The sequence below is a fragment of the Oncorhynchus gorbuscha genome, linkage group LG10, assembly GCF_021184085.1.
Source record: "Oncorhynchus gorbuscha isolate QuinsamMale2020 ecotype Even-year linkage group LG10, OgorEven_v1.0, whole genome shotgun sequence".
Taxonomy (NCBI): Eukaryota; Metazoa; Chordata; class Actinopteri; order Salmoniformes; family Salmonidae; genus Oncorhynchus; species Oncorhynchus gorbuscha.
The window spans coordinates 36,912,473-36,929,956 of record NC_060182.1 but is presented as its reverse complement, the minus strand read 5'-3'; the positions used below and the strand labels follow the sequence as shown (position 1 = coordinate 36,929,956).

The following is a 17,484-nucleotide window of genomic DNA, read 5'->3' as shown; positions in this document are numbered from 1 at the left end:
CAACAGATGGCAGATTATTGGGTGTTTGTCTTCCGCAGTATAAGATGATAAGACATCGAGGCAGGATGGAAAGCGGTTGCTTGAGGCGGGGGAGCATAGATAGTAGGCCTACAGACAGGAGAAATGTCAGTCAGGCCCCAAGAGCTCTTCATCAGGCACATTGACGTCTACGATGTTCAGCTCATCTCTAGGTAGGCTGGATCGTCAAGCCCCCAAAGTGTATCACCCACCTGGGTGACGCTTTGGGCGACTATAAAAGGGACAGAAAAGACCACCACACCTTGGTAGTATCCAGGAACAGTCCTTTCAAGTTTTATTAGTCGTATGCACAGGATACACTTGGTGTACACTGTACAATAAAATGCTTACTTGCATGTTCCTTCTTGACAATGTAGAATATAATAAACATTTTAACATAAGTATAATACAGGAAGGCACAATGTGTGGTCCAATATGTACACGTGCTTTGGGGAAGGGGTGGATTGGGGTGTTTAAATTGTGCATTATTAGCTATAGTAAATACACGTCTGGTAGCAGCAAGCCTGTGTGAGTGAGTGCATGAGTGCTAAGGTATGGAGAATCAGAGCAGGTGGTCAGTCCAGTTCAAGTGTTCAGCAGTCTGATGGCTAGCAGGTAGAAACTGTCTCTGAGCCTGTTGGTATCAGTCCTCATGCTCCGATACCGTCTGCCCAACGGTAAGGGAGTGAACAGCTTGTGGCTGGGGTTTGAGGGGTCCTTGATGATGCTGTCCTCAGGCACCATTTCGATTAGATGTCCTGGATGGGTGGGAGCACGGCCCATCTTCATCACCCGCTGGAGGGCCTTGTGTTTGTGGACACTGAGGAACTTAAGGCAAAGGGTGGCTACTTTGAAGAATCTCAAATATAACATATATTTAGATTTGTTTATCACTTTGTTTTGGTTACTACATGATTCCATATGTGTTTATTTCATAGTTTTGATGTCTACACTATTATTGTACAATGTAAAAAATATTAAAGATAAGAAAAACCCTTGAATTAGAAGGTGTGTCCAAACTTTTGACTGATGCTGCAGGCGTTACTCTTGTCCAGATGTCATGCCATGTGAATAGCGATGGAAATGGCATGTTCTGTGGATCTCTTGGAGCGGTAGGATAATTGGAGTGGGTCCAGTGTGCCTCGCATGCACTACGGACGAGCCTGTAGTCTCTCATCCTGCACACTGCTTTCGTCGTCCTAGGAACTGGGGCAGGTGAAATGCCAAGGAAGAGCAAAGGAGCCAGCTCTAACCCTGGGGCCGATCACAATTTACAGTATGTGTTTTTGTGTTCATATAATGGTGGCGTGCCATGCAACTTTGGCACCTGAATTCCATGTAACTTTGGTTCCACATTGCACTGTGTAATGCATATACATTACATGCATATACATTACATGCAGGTATAATGTAATTATAGTGTAGTTACATCGTATGACACCGTACTTACACTGTACCATGCATGCCTATGTAACTACACATATCTCTTCTGTTAATCAGTGTTGTTGCAGCCTTTGAGGAGTGGAAACATAGTGGAACAAGCTGCAGCTGAAATGCCAGGGTTAAACTCTTAATTGACAGCAGCTGCTCGGTGTGATCTCTTGAGATGGAGGCGTTCTTTGTACCAATTATGGATATGAATGAACACAAACATAAATCCACTGTCAGTAAATGCTCTCTCTGTAGGTGTTCAGGGGATGGAGCATGGGGTTGAAAATAGCCAGACCTGGCCTATGTGCTACAGACCTAAAGGTTAGTAGGCTTAATAGTTCATCTGTAGGCTCGAACTGTTAGAGCAAGTCTCTTTTTGTTTGCAATGGAGTCCAGTTGCACAATTTTTTCAGTTATAATTAAATTGTTACTCTAGGCTGACACTATTATCATTTTAGAAAAGTACTTGCTCAATTATGGTTTTGTGTGCTGATTTCATGAAGAATAGTATGTTTGTAATGTACTGTTAATCACAAAAATGATCTGATATGCAGTGGAGAAACGTCATCAAGCCTTCATGATTGACCCTCAAGGGCAATTGATTCAAGGGCAACTGATTTGAGATCAACAGAGGGCGCCGATGTGCAGACTTCACCAGCGTCAAGGTAAGCCTAAACCACTGGTGCAAACTTTCCACATAGGCCTACAGGCGACAGTCATTTCAACTGGAATAGTTCATGCTTTAAAGGTAAAGTGATCCACATCGTGTAGTATCAAAACATAGCTCTCTCCTCAAACCACTTTTGGTTTGGGTTGTGGTTATGCATGACAAAAGCGAGCCACACGTCTTTGGCGGGCATGAGAGTAAGATCTAAAATACATGCCAAGAGGGCATCATTGTGTGACCAGTCAGGTGATTAGGAAAAAGTACAACATTTGCATCCGAGTGGATTTTAAATTGGTGAGTCATTTATCGTAATTATGCATAAGTATTCATCTATACATTAAATCCAATTTATGATCCAATTCAATTTGTTCTTTTAACTTTATAACACATTTTGAATCAATGTGTTTAAAAAAATCTGTAACGCTAAATATGTCCTATGTGGCGTCTCCTCACGGAGTGATTAAGACTGCCTATCAGCAGCACTCCCTGAATTCCATTCCGCCTTTTATGCAGGGAAGTGGCTCGTGTGTCTCAATAGCGTCAGACTTCCCAGTGACTCACTGACTTGCGCTCGCATTACAAGTCGAAGTTTTGAGTGCAAAAGACAGTGGGTCCGAAGTGACGCAAACCGATCTATCTATTTCACGGCACTTTTGATAAATATTTTTGTTCTGTTTCCATAACAAAACGCACAAAGGGATAATTCTCTGTTGATGAAGTCCCACCGCGTGTGGGACGTAGAAAGTGTTGAGGTGCACCTTTAGATTACTTCAGTGGCCAGAAGTGAAAGACATTGATTTTCCTTTCCCCAGCATTTGCAGCCTGTGCTGGGTTGGTGGAACATGGGCACGCGGATCCACAAGGTCTCTGGACTTATCGTCTCGTTGATATTTACCTGTCATCTAGTGAATGTAAGTTATTTTTTGCATACTTCTATTTTGAAGTTTCATTTATTTCTGGTGAACCAGCTTTTGTAGATCATTTGCTCTAGTGCTCACACCGCTGCACGCACAGAAACCTTATTTATTTCACAAAGAAAAGAAACGTAGTTAATTATTTTCAAAACGTTATTACAAGAAATGAAACGTATTGGCTGTTTGTTACTTGAGTGTTTCAGTTCAAGTGTTACATATACCATAGTTAAACATATATAATTCCCCACACACTAATTATACTTTTCATAAATATGCTGTTAAAAGTAATGTGACAAACTAGAATCTCTAGTGGAATAGAGGTGATCTAATTATGTCCATAGAAACAGTCTATTCATAGTCTATCTGGCGTCTACATGCTTTAAACTTTTTCAAACTTATATCTGAATCACACTCACTTCACTTGAAACACTTCAGGAAAATTAGCTATATTTGACCACATTTCCATTATTTGCAAAAATGATGCAATGGTAGCTAATTTAACTCACTTGGTACCCAGAAGGAACTGATTATTACGTTTATTCAGTTATAGGTGGTAGCTGCAGACAATAAAGGTAACCTAGGGCTACATAAAATAATGATGGACGGTTAGTGAAAGAAACTGGTCAGCGTCTAGAATTGGTTGCTTATTAGTGACTGTGCAATAAAATCAACGGTAACAGCTTTTTTTCTTGGGGGAAATACTGGTGTCTATAACATATCTTCATTGTGTCAATATACTTTGATCAGGCCACTTGTTCTTGTATAAATATTCATCCGTGTGCTTTTCAACTTGATACAGTCCTTGTGCTAGTGACATAATGTTTTCAATTCATTCAAAATGGTCTGTGAATACCTCTTCAGACAGAGCTTCACAGTCCTTGGATCATAAGCATCGCGTATAAGATGTAGCCTGGCCCTGCATTCAAGTGATGTATAATAATGATGTGCATTGTAGGAGTTGCCACTTTATCAAACATTGTGAGAATAATTACTAGACTATACCTGCGATCATGTCTGGTTTCTCGCCTATTTGTTCTCTAACAGAAAAAATCTGTCACGGTCTGTCTGCCTGTCTGTCTGCTACTACTCTGTTTTTAATTTGATCAAAAGTTAGGCCTTTTCAGAAGAGCCCACTGTAGTTCCTGTGGTTTACATGACGATAATGGAAAGTGTTGTTGTTGTCATGTCCAATTGGCTGAAGTATGTGGGTTTTTCTGTTTCGGGTGCATTTTCAAGCATATCATCAATCGCTATCGAAGATCAATTTATTTTGGGGTTTCCATTTGGCAGGAATCTTATACAGGTTGACTCAACTTCTTGTTGGTAATGGCAGATGGCTTCCATAGTTTTACAAGTAACCTCGGTGACAATAGCAGCATAATTGAATTATCTGGGACAAGGAGCAGTATCTGTTTCCAGCGTTTTGACTCTGCACTGTGACAGGCTTGACACTTGATTCAATTAAGTACTATTATTATGTACTGATGTTAGCATAGGGCCCCCTTCACTCGTCTGGAATGTGAGGGCCAGTTCTAGCAATCAACTCAAACAATCAATAGCTAGGTCTCCGTCAAAATTGGCTTCAGATTTTCATGTGAATATTCTAAAATCGGCATAAAAACAATATGTGCATTTTCCCACGAGAGATGTGCTCCCATCAAATGGACTTGTTGCAGATAAAAGGCTGTGCTTGATGTCATAATATATTAAATTCCCATGTCCCAAAATTTTTTAAACAAGTTAAATGGGTTTCCATTGCATTTTCAACTCTACTGATGGTTTCTCACAAAAAAAAATGTTGCTTTATATAGCGAGTGTGCCCACAATGATATTGGAATGTGCGCTCTAGTCAACTACTCGCAGATACAGTGCAGGTATAGCCTACATACATGATGAGATTATTATGGACAAAAGCCAAGCATCAATGATCATGTCACCAGAATAAGACCGTTGATATTTTCTGTAAAGGATCATCAACTTTCACTTTCACAACCCTGTGAAGTTCGTCATCATGTATTTAATCTGTAGCCTAATAAACTGCATCGTTTCCCGACGAGTCGTAGTGGAAGGGTCACACTACATGTCATCGTGTGACTGCAAGTTTACTTCGATGTAATGGTTATTATATAAATATTTGAGCGTAAAAGCGTTTCCACCCATATTTCTCTCATAATTAATTTTACAGACAAAATGATTTTGTCTGTAAAATTATATAGCATATTTTGTTTTGTCGACATTTGGAAAGTTTACCGACAAATGTTCTGTTTCCATCAGGCAGTCATTACATTTTTCTATCCGACATGTACTTAACTCGCGTGAAAAGGTTAGATGGAAACCTGGTTAATGTCAATACAACTCAATCAACTGCTCTCATCCTGCCTTTAACCATAAATATCTTATGTTGGGGATCATTTAAGTGAAAGGGTTTTATTGTTAACACACCGATGAAGCCACCAGCACCTGTCCAGGGTAGTCGACTCAGGGCCAGGGTTTCTAATCTTGTTCTCTGCCTGTCCTGATCATAGATATAGAACATGGTATATCTCTATGAACCTGACACCCTGTCCTTCTCGTGATAATATGAGCAGTTTGGAGTTTGGAGGCCACTTTGTTTTCTGGTTGTCTGACATCAGAACCGAGTACTGCTGACTATTTTGGCTCTGTGAGCCCTCCCGGTATAGAATACCACAGCCACAAGTGTCCCCTGACTTCATTGGTGTCCCCTGACTTCATTGGTCGTTGTGTGTAAGGGGGAGGTTGCCCTGGATTTCTGAGCTCATATACATCATCTGTGCCCATTGTCATAAACTTGTTCTTTTTTAATCCTGTAAAATGATCCCCTTTTAACTCTTATGCAACATCTTGATATAGCTAGTGATAGAGTCCAGGGTGTTAGGCCATGCTTTGTGTCAGGCCATGTGGTATATTAAGTAAGCGATTTAGTCTGTTCAAATCAAATTTCAAATCAAATGTATTTATATAGCCATTCTTACATCAGCTGATATCTCAAGGTCCTCTACAGAAACCCAGCCTAAAACCCCAAACAGCAAGCAATGCAGGTGTAGAAGCACGGTGGCTAGGAAAAACTCCCTAGAAATGCCAAAACCTAGGAAGAAACCTAGAGAAGAACCAGGCTATGAGGGGTGGCCAGTCCTCTTCTGGCTGTGCCGGGTGGAGATTATAACAGAACATGGCCAAGATGTTCAAATGTTCATTAAGAGTATGATCATTAAGAGTATCTCTACCGATCCTGCTGTCTCTAAAGAGTTGAAAACAGCAGGTCTGGGCCAGGTAGCACGTCCAGTGAACAGGTCAGGGTTCCATAGCAGGCAGAACAGTTGAAACTGGAGCAGCAGCATGGCCAGGTGGACTGGGGACAGCAAGGAGTCATCATGCCAGGTAGTCCTGAGGCATGGTCCTAGTGCTCAGGTCCTCCGAGAGAGAGAAAGAAAGAAAGAGAAAAAGAGAGAATTCGAGAGAGCATACTTAAATTCACACAGGACACCGGATAATACAGGAGAAGTACTCCAGATATAACAGACTGACCCTAGCCCCCCGACACATAAACTACTGCAGCATAAATACTAGAGAGGAGGGGTCAGGAGACACTGTGGCACCATCCAATGATACCCCCGGACAGGGCCAAACAGGAAGGATATAACCCCACCCACTTTGCCAAAGCACAGCCCCCACACCACTAGAGGGATATCTTCAACCACCAACTTACCATCCTGAGACAAGGCCGAGTATAGCCCACAAAGATCTCCGCCACGGCACAACCCAAGGGGGGGCGCCAACCCAGACAGGAAGATCACGTGAGTGACTCAACCCACTCAAGTGACGCACCCCTTGGCATGAAAGAGCACCAGTAAGCCAGTGACTCAGCCCCTGTAATAGGGTTAGAGGCACAGAATCCCAGTGGTGAGAGGGCAACCGGCCAGGCAGAGACAGCAATGGCGGTTCGTTGCTCCAGAGCTTTTCCGTTCACCTTCACACTCCGGGGCCAGACTACACTCAATCATATGACCCACTGAAGAGATGAGTCTTCAGTAAAGACTTAAAGGTTGAGACCGAGTCTGCGTCTCTCACATGGGTAGGCAGACCATTCCATAAAAAATGAGCTCTATAGGAGAAAGCCCTGCCTCAAGCTGCTTGCTTAGAAATTCTAGGGACAATTAGGAGGCCTGCATCTTGTGACCGTAGCGTACGTGTAGGTATGTACGGCAGGACCAAATCAGAGAGATAGGTAGGAGCAAGCCCATGTAATGCTTTGTAGGTTAACAGTAAAACCTTGAAATCAGCCCTTGCCTTAACAGGAAGCCAGTGTAGGGAGGCTAGCAAGTGTAGGGAGGCTAGCAAGTGTAGGGAGGCTAGCACTGGAGTAATATGATACATTTTTTTTGTTCTATTCAGGATTCTAGCAGCCCTATTTAGCAGTAACTGAAGTTTATTTAGTGCTTTATCCGGGTAGCCAGAAAGTAGAGCATTGCAGTAGTCTAACCTAGAAGTAACAAAAGCATGGATTAATTTTTCTGCATCATTTTTGGACAGAAAATTTCTGATTTTTGCAATGTTACGTAGATGGAAAAAAGCTGTCCTTGAAACAGTCTTGATATGTTCGTCAAAAGAGAGATCAGGGTCCAGAGTAACGCAGAGGTCCTTCAGAGTTTTATTTGAGACGACTGTACATCCATCAAGATTAATTGTCAGATTCAACAGAAGATCTCTTTGTTTCTTGGGACCTAGAACAAGCATCTCTGTTTTGTCCGAGTTTAAAAGTAGAAAGTTTGCAGCCATCCACTTCCTTATGTCTGAAACACAGGCTTCTAGCGAGGGCAATTTTGGGGCTTCACCAAATGTACAGCTGTGTGTCATCCGCATAGCAGTGAAAGTTAACATTATGTTTTCGAATAACATCCCCAAGAGGTAAAATATATAGTGAAAACAATAGTGGTCCTAAAACGGAACCTTGAGGAACACCGAAATTTACAGTTGATTTGTCAGAGGACAAACCATTCACAGAGACAAACTGATATCTTTCCGACAGATAAGATCTAAACCAGGCCAGAACTTGTCCATGTAGACCAATTTGGGTTTCCAATCTCTTCAAAAGAATGTGGTGATCGATGGTATCAAAAGCAGCATTAAGGTCTAGGAGCACGAGGACAGATGCAGAGCCTCGGTCTGACGCCATTAAAAGGTCATTTACCACCTTCACAAGTGCAGTCTCAGTGCTATGATGTGGTCTAAAACCAGACTGAAGAATTTTGTATACATTTCGTATACATTGTTTTCCTTCAAGAAGGCAGCTTTTTCTAAAATTCTTGAGAGGAATGGAAGATTCGATATAGGCAGATAGTTTTTAAAATATATTTTCTGGGTCAAGGTTTGGCTTTTTCAAGAGAGGCTTTATTACTGCCACTTTTAGTGAGTTTGGTACACATCCGGTGGATAGAGAGCCGTCTGTTACTGTGTGCTGCTGCTTTGTCACCCCAGATCTGTCTTTGCGTTGAGATTTAGATGCAGGGATCCAAAGCCAAAATGACCACATACAGTATTTCAGTGAGTGAATCGCAACGGTTCAGTGATTTACAGTGTTTCATCTTTTTGCCTGCCCACCCAGTTTTCTATGTTCAATCAAAAATACAGACACTCTATAATACGTTTTCTATTGACTAGCTTACCTGTTGTTCACTGTTTAGAAAGTTGGGCCTCAATAATTTAAGCTAATTGGGTGAAGACTTGGCTTGACAAACATTGCATTGTTGACTTAGTTCTCCCCCCAGGAGGCAAAGGAGGCCATCTTGTCTCTGAGGACAATGCTATCCTGAAGTGTCTGGCTTGCCCTGGCCTCCTCAAACATATTTAGGTGCACACACACACACGCACACACACACACATGGCTGTGCACATATGGAGTGCAGCAGACACTATAGGTAGTGCAGGCAGCATTTATTTACACTGCAGTAGAAGTGAGGTGTGACAAATGGGCCTGGGTGGACAGAGGTCACAGAGGTTAGGACTCTTTTTTTTCATAGTTCAAAGTATGGGCCTCTTTATGATTTATTCACCCCAGAGATTGATTGCCCTGTGCCTTGGGGGTACACATTTCCATTCAGGGTTCCCATGCAAAGTTGTACTCTTCATCTTGTTTGAAGTTGATTGTGAAGCCTCAAGCATCTAATTTTACAATGTATTCATTCTCTCCCACCATTCTTGCTCATTCGTCGGAGAGCATCGAAATAGTGTTTGTGTGCAGAGTATTTGGCACTTACAGTTAATAAAGCAGAAAATAATTTGCTTTGTCACTCCGCTCTACAAACAAACCTCTTATATTTCTTCTCACAATGCAGTGTGCTTTGCGGTTGTGGTTGTTATGGGGAGCGTGTGCTTCGCTTTCATGTGTGTCGCGTCCGTGTCAGGCGGAAGGGCAGACTCCAAACACAGCTGCACCTCAGCTGGTACAGCAGGACTGAGCATGTGCTGACATGAGCAGAAGCAGCATAGCCTGCTCCTCTCCTAGTGCCACCTTGCCTGATGCAACAGGAGACCCTGAGAAACCCTGTTTCCCTTTCTTTCTTCCTCCCTATTCTCTCTCCCCTAGATCTTTCCTAGCCTGTATTTTGGAACACACATCATCCAAAACTACTAGTATGTTGCTGTGACATTCTGGCCAGAAATCTTGCTCTCTTCATCCCTCGTGGAATTATGCTAGATCTTGACTGACCCACGAGCTATGTTTTAAGTGTAGGACAAGGGCTACAATTATCCTAAAATATAAATGTCCATGGTGTCAACCCACTGGGCACAAAATGGTTGAATCAAATAAAATAAAATCAAATGTATTTATATAGCCCTTCGTACATCAGCTGATATCTCAAAGTGCTGTACAGAAACCCAGCCTAAAACCCCAAACAGCAAGCAATGCAGGTGTAGAAGCACGGTGGCTAGGAATTGGGAATTCAACTCTTTTCAAGTGGGTGAATAAAGGTTGAAATCTCATTGATCAATCATCTCAACCAAATATGACCCACATTTCCACGTTAAAATGACCTGGTGTGACCAATGGGAATGGCCTCTAAGAAGTCCTTCCAGACATAAACAGTCCAATGTGAAGTCTAATATACCTGATGCCAGTAACTGTTTAGTGGGGGATTCAGCTTGAGTGAATAAGCTTTAGTCTGGGTGGATTCTTCCTCATACCTCTTTTATGGAACTATGTATGTCAGTCAGAGAGCCAGTTGAGTTCACGACAAGGTCACCCACTGGCCGGAGGCCTCAGCGAGGGGAAACTATTTCTGTGTGTCCCAAATGGCACCCTATTCCCTATAGTGCACTGCTTTTGACCAGAGCCCTATGGAAATACGGTGCCATTTAGGAAACATACTTCATATTTTGCTGGTAGACTTTCTCTCCCGGCTGCCTGTCTCTTGGCCTGCACTTATTGGAGATTCATTGAAATGCTAAGTTAACTGTATGACATTTTCTCCCGTCGAAAGCTCTTTATCGTCGTCTGTGTTCTGTAGAATCTCCATAATTGTCTTTTCCCCTTGCATTAACGTTAAGCCATTTGAATGCCCTCCTTGTTGTCCAGAGGAGTTAATGCATTGTTATGTAAGGTTCCTACTCCCTGGTTGTAGATTTCCCTGCTCTGCAACTTTGAAGCGGGTTAGCCTCTATTTTGTTGCCAAAAGTATATTTTTTTAACTCCTAGTGACCCTGCCATCCTGTGGTTTGTTGATTACAAATCCGCTTCCTTATTTGGTGATTCCCAAACCACTGAACAGAGACTAGAAGGCCCATGCCATCCTTTCCTTCAATGTCAGACAAGCCCCTGCCTGTCCCGAGAAGAAAAGCTCTGTTTTATCAATACTTTTTTCCCTTCTTAACTCCAGTGAAATGCACATTCTCCCTGGGTGTTATTAAATCATTGATGTTTATTGAGGAAACCCGGGCAACGGGTATTTCACTGCCCTTGGGTCATTTTGCCTCACTGCAAAAGGAAGGTAATTAAGAGGGGGAAAAGACTTGTAACTTCTGGTTATGTTTTTTATTTTTTTACTGGGTTCGTGGGCCTCTGTTGATACTGTGAGTGACAACTTTGTAATTTTATCCTGTAAAAAGTGATACTTTATTCAAAAGTCTGCTGGATACAACTATTGGGATGCTAAATCCAAATAGAGCTTGCGCCTGACCCAGTACAGTTGACCTAGTGGATGTATCCAGGACACAGTAACTGTAATGCACAGTGCTAGTGCACTGTTGGCAAACAGGTATCTTTTGAAGCCCCTGACAAAATATGTCTCAGTTTGCCTCTGTGTAGCCCTGTAGTCCTGTAGCCCTGTAGTCCTGTATTCCTGTAGCCCTGTAGCCCTGTAGTCCTGTAGTCCTGTATTCCCGTAGCCCTGTAGTCCTGTAGCCCTGTAGCCCTGTAGTTCTGTAGCCCTGTAGCCCTGTAGCCCTGTAGTCATCTAGACCTGTAGCCCTGTAGCCCTGTAGTCCTCTAGCCCTGTATTCCTGTAGCCCTGTAGTCCTGTAGCCATGTAGCCCTGTATTCCCGTAGCCCTGTAGTCCTATAGCCCTGTAGCCCTGTAGTCCTGTAGCCCTGTAGCCCTGTAGCCCTGTAGCCCTGTAGTCATCTAGCCCTGTAGCCCTGTAGCCCTGTAGTCCTCTAGCCCTGTATTCCTGTAGCCCTGTAGTCCTGTAGCCCTGTAGCCCTGTATTCCCGTAGCCCTGTAGTCCTATAGCCCTGTAGTCCTATAGCCCTGTAGCCCTGTAGTCCTGTAGCCCTGTAGTCCTGTAGCCCTGTATTCCTGTAGCCCTGTAGTCCTCTAGCCCTGTAGTCATCTAACCCTGTAGCCCTGTAGTCCTGTAGCCCTGTAGCCCTGTAGTCCTGTAGTCCTGTAGCCCTGTAGTCCTGCGCCTGGTAGTGTTCAGCTCTCTAGTCAGCACCCAGGGCCTCTGCTCTACACCCCTCTCATCCTCTCTCTCAGCCTACACAGCCCATTAGACTGGAGAGAGCAGCTAGGAGATAACCCCCTGAGAGGCCAGCACGAATCTGCCCAGAGTTAGCATGTCAACAGCCTTCCTATGAGAATGGACAATTCAACTACTCTCTCTCTCTCTCTCCCTTGCTCTCTTGCTCTCTCTCTTCCCTCTAGACTCTACAGAATATACCTTGTGTTATTTGTAAATTCACCTTTGCTTTCTATGTATATGCCTTGTGTTGGGGTACTAGTGGGGTAGAGGAGGCTGGTGGGAGGTGCTATAGGAGGACAGGCTCATTGTAATTGCTGAAATTGAGTCAAACATGGCACAGAGTCAAACATGTGGTTTCCATGTGTTTGATACCGTTCCATTCCAGCCATTACAATGAGCCCGTCCTCCTATAGCCTCCCCCACCAGCCTCTGTAGTGGGAGTAGGGTTTTGGTTAAGCTAGGGGTTACCAAACTCTTTTGTGCCTCAACCCCATTTTCTTATTTTTTTAAATGTGCGGCCTCATCATGTTAAAAAAAAGTGATGTAATTGGGGCCATGACAATCTATTACAAATCAGTCTGACAGCACTTTTGGCAGTATTTCAATCGGGAAGGAAGCATGGTTTGAAATGACTGAACTGCATCAGAAAGGTATTGGAAAGTTCAAAAGATCGTCATGTAATAATTTTTTAGGATCTTCTTTGTGGATAATAACAATCATTGATGATGTTCTTATTCCCCCAGTCTGATTTAGTGTCTGGTCTCGTACACTGTTCTATCGAGGCTTGTGGGCATTGTAGAGGGAAACGATAGAGGGAAACGTGACCCTCATTTTCAAATCAAGTGACTCCACATGGGGTCGTGACCCTTAGTTCGGAAAATGCTGGGTTAAGCCACAGTAGGATGTGCTGAGCAAATTACGCTGTGCTCACTACAGCCTTTCTCGTCGGCTGCATCTCCAAGCCACCTGAGCGTGAGTTTCACCCTGCGTGACTTAATTCACAGTAGCAACGGTTGTCAAAAGTGATAGAAGGTAAAATAAAATAAAATCCAATAAATGTAACAGCTGCAGAATGGAGTAAGATTCTCACCTTTTTATTTATAAAAAAGAATCATCAAATATTGACTGTATTACAGCACATAAACAATTGTACAATAATGTATAATGAGAGACAGAAAATCTATGTAATCTAGGCATTTTGGGAGGACTTCTGGTTTTCAATTGAATGTTAAATATTTAAAAAAAATATTCCCTGAAATTATACACGCCAAGGTTTTTAAACCCTATATGGAACTATTTTATATGTTTTGTTTTTATATTGATAGAATATATATTTAGAGGGGCCTCCCGAGTGGCGCAGCGGCCTAAGGCCCTGCATAGCAGTGTTTTGCGGCGTCACTACAGCCTGGGGTTCGATCCCAGGCTGTGTCACAACCGGGTTCCATAGGCGGCACACAATTGTCTCAATGTCGTCCGGATTAGGGGAGGGTTTGGCCGGGGGGGCTATATTTGGCTCATCACGCTCTAGATACTCCTTGTTGCGCCTGCAAGCTGACTTCAGTTGTCAGTAGAATGGTGTTTCCGCCCAAAACATTGGTGCAGCTGGCTTCAAGATTAAGAGCGGGTGTTAAGAAGCAAAGCGTGGCGGGTCATGTTTCGGAGGATGCATGACTCGATGAGACAAGATTGTTATCACGAAATTGCGGAGTAAAAGGGGCTAATTGTGCAGCGCCATATGGGACTCCCGGGATTGAACCCCAGGTTGTAGTGACACCGCAACACTGTGATGCAGTGCCTTGGACCGCTGCGCTACTCGGGAGGCCCTTTTACGTTATAATCTAATCAAACATCAACAATTTTCTATCCAACAAGGGGAACACGTACTGTAAGTAGACCGTTTTTGCTTCTCTCTTGTCACGTAGTTGCCATGTCAGTGCGTTTGATCCCCGTCGATATGGAAACTTTGATAAACACACGGGTCAAAACAGTTTTGTCCCATGTCAACGATTTCTGACGATACCCCTGTCCCTTTGAGACAACGTTTCAGACGTTTTCCCGATAGTAAAGTCCAGGAGAAAAGGGGGTTTGCACAGGTAATCGTGTGAATATTGTCCGTTTCTATTTTGAAAGCAATTGGTAAAGAGGCAATTAGATGACAAATCTGCACTTCTCAAATACAGCCAAAATATGGCAAAGAGATGTGTATTGCCAGGTGGGCGTGGCTTGAGCCTTGCTACTCACAGCACTCTCTGGTGTATCCTGAGAAACCAGGGAGGAAATCTGGCTAAGTGATTGGTCTCATCATGAGGTATCTTTAGAGCAACAGGCGACAGAGGGTTGGAATTTAGGATTTTTTTCCCCCTTCAACTAACAGCCAATTGTTTGGTGTGGTGGTTACCGTAGTTGTTTGCGATTGTCTACAGAACAGAACGGGGCCACCCTGGTGCTGACACATCGTCCTGTTGGGGGAAATGACACCTGGATTTATCTGCAGGACAAGTCGAGCCCCACTTCCCCGGAGTAAAAGTTTATTCAGGCTTTCCTGTGCCATGCGGGGGCGCATTGCAGTCAGACCATGTCCTGTCTGTCCTCTCCTATAGGGCCTAGGCTACATAGCCACAGCAGTAACCCTGTGTGTTGTTTTTCTTCTCTTCCCTGGAACTATCTGCTCTCTGAAGTGTGTTTGGATTAGAAAATCCCCAAGATCTTCAATCATGCCTGTTTTTCCTCTCAAGCGTCCTTATCTGTGGACTCAAAACACGGTTTATAGTGCTGCCCGCTTTCCCATAATCCCCTTATGTAGAGTGAACATGCACAAACCCACCGCACCGTCATTCCAAGTATCCAATCTCGTTCTCAGAAGAAAAGTTGAAACTCAGTTGCTGTGATCTGTGGAAACATGAAACAAGCAGAACTGAACTGTCGACTGTTGAGAGATTTTCATATACTGTTTGGTCACAGTCAAAGCTGCATAGTGGGACCATGTAAGTCTTAACCTGGAAATGAATTAATTACCTAGGACCCCATAGCACCACACCTCGCCAGAACTACATACTTTACTGTTAATAGTTCCCTCTGAAGGGCCGCATGTGATATTTTGATTTCCATCACAGCTTCAACCGCGTCCAGTCAGGTAATATGTTCCATACAGGCTTGTTAGCCTAGCGTTCATTCAGCAGGTTCCGTTGGCATTAGCCAAATTATCTCGTCATGGAAAAACCCTCAATTTGAACCAAATGATAACCAGTCACTGTGTTAGCTAATGTAATGACAAGAGAATATCAGTGAGCATGAATTCCAGAGTATCTGACTAGAATTTGGCCTGCATCTGTTGGCCAGAGATGAAGAAGTGTGGAGTAAGTGAATGAGATAGACATTGTGCATCAGTTAAGACTGAGAGAGTACTGCTGCCGATGGCAATCAGCTGGATATTATTTTGTAGAGATTCAATATGAGAGGTCTACTCGTACTTCTTGTGTCAATATACTTCAATTAAAAGGAGATTTTTTTCCCAAGGCTACTGTACTTCAAAATGAGGCTGCCCACAGTATACCAGGAATGCTCTTCATAGCAAATGTTCTCTAGTAATGCAACAATTGTAATAAACTATATCTCCATCATTAGAAAAACAACTTATAGAATGAATCCCGATGCTCCACCTTTGTGTTACCCTCTACTGGTAGTCTTTTTCGTGTTCTTTTCTTTGTTAGATCTGTGGACCATACTTTTGTAATGATTAGCTCAGAATATGAGATTTCCAAAAGTTGTCCTTTAGTGAGCCCAGATCATTTACACTGAACAAAAATATGAATGCAACATGTAAAGTGTTGGTCCCATGTTTCATGAGCTGAAGTAAAAGATCCCAGAAATGTTCCATACGCACAAGAAGCGCATTTCTGCACAAATTTAATTACATCCCTGTGAGCATTTCTTATTTGCCAAGACAATCCATCCCTGTGACATGTGTGGCATATCAAGAAGTTGATTAAACAGCATGCACACAGGTGCACCTTGTGGTGGGGGACAATAATGGCCACTCTAAAATGTGCAGTTTTGTCCCACAACACAATGCCACAGATGTCTCAAGTTTTGAAGGAGTGTGCAATTGGCATGCTGACTGCAGGAATGTCCACCAGAGCTGTTGCAAGTGAATTGAATGTTCATTTGTCTACCATATGCCGCCTCCAACGTCGTTTTAGAGAATTTGGAAGTACGTCCAAACGGCCTCACAACCGCAGACCACTTATATGGCATTGTGTGGGCGAGCAGTTTGCCAACAGTTTGTCAACAGTTGTGAACAAAGTGCCCCATGGTGGGGTTATGGTATGTGCAGGCATAAGCTATGGACAACAAACCCAAATGCATTTGAATGCACAAATACACAGTGATGAGATCGTGAGGCCCATGGGGGGGGGGGGGGCATTTGTTTTAAGTTATCTGTGAGCAACAGATGCACATCTGTATTCCCAGTCATGTGAAATCCTTAGATAAGTGCATAATGAATCCATTTCAACTGACTGATTCCTTCATATGAACTGTAACTCAGTAAAATCAATTAAATTGTTGCATGTTACGTTTATATTTTTGTTCCGTATATTTATAAATCACATCATTGGATGTTCAGGTAGTTGCGTTTCCCAACGGACTCCATAGGCCAGCATAGCTGATCTAAATTGTAAATATAGAAAGAAGGACTTGCCTGGTAATGTGTATGTGTCTTTCAAATCTTGGAATGTTCTCAAACCATTACTGTCCATGATATCGGTAAGGGTCCGGATTCCACATTTAGACCATTAAGGGGATCCAAAAGGCGGCCCTCAAGATCACAATGCATTATTGTGAAATATGTGAGTATGGTATGCCATTTTGATTCCCAGTAACATTGTCTTTCAATTTTGCGCCAAATATAAATTGCGTGAGCAGTAATAGGACCAAAGGGTAGTTTACATTGATTAAGGGACATTGTTTAAAGTCCTTCTCATCCAGGGCAATAGGAGACATCATATTTCTCTCTATACTCAGCCAGGGGGCAGAAGAATCATGTCTAAACCAATTTAGGATGGGACGAAATGATAAAGCCTCGAAATACAATTTAAAGTTCGGTACGGATAGTCCTACATCTTTCCCTCTTTGTAAAAATATACATTTTTATCCGGGATCGCTTACCTTGCCATAAAATGAGCTGAACTACAGAAATTCAGCCGTGGCAATATATTCATTTTGACAATAGATATTCTACCGGTTTAAGCAATTGGGTTTTTATTCCATCTACTGAGGTCAGATTGAAATGATTTTAGAGTTCTGTTAAAGTTTCTGGCAATGGTTTTATCTAAAGAAGGAGATATCTAATCCCAAATATTTAAAATGGGAAACGTGTGAAATTGTGATTCCATAAGTAGAGATGGAGTCCTCCATGGCGGTCTTGAGATGCAGTAGGGCTGATCTGGTTAGATTCCTTTTATAACTTGAGATGAA

The 17,484-nt window shown here is 42.8% G+C and overlaps 1 protein-coding gene across 1 annotated transcript in view; it reads left to right on the top strand.

Annotated features, from left to right (window-relative positions):
• The first annotated feature begins 2,319 nt into the window (after nucleotides 1–2,319).
• The window catches only part of LOC124045995 (basement membrane-specific heparan sulfate proteoglycan core protein-like), a 186,627-nt gene continuing 171,462 nt past the window's right edge, over nucleotides 2,320–17,484 (top strand). Inside the window, 2 exon segments of the mRNA XM_046365881.1 lie at nucleotides 2,320–2,410; nucleotides 2,929–3,027. Of these exon segments, the coding sequence (XP_046221837.1) occupies nucleotides 2,330–2,410; nucleotides 2,929–3,027 (180 nt within the window). The 5' untranslated portion in view covers nucleotides 2,320–2,329.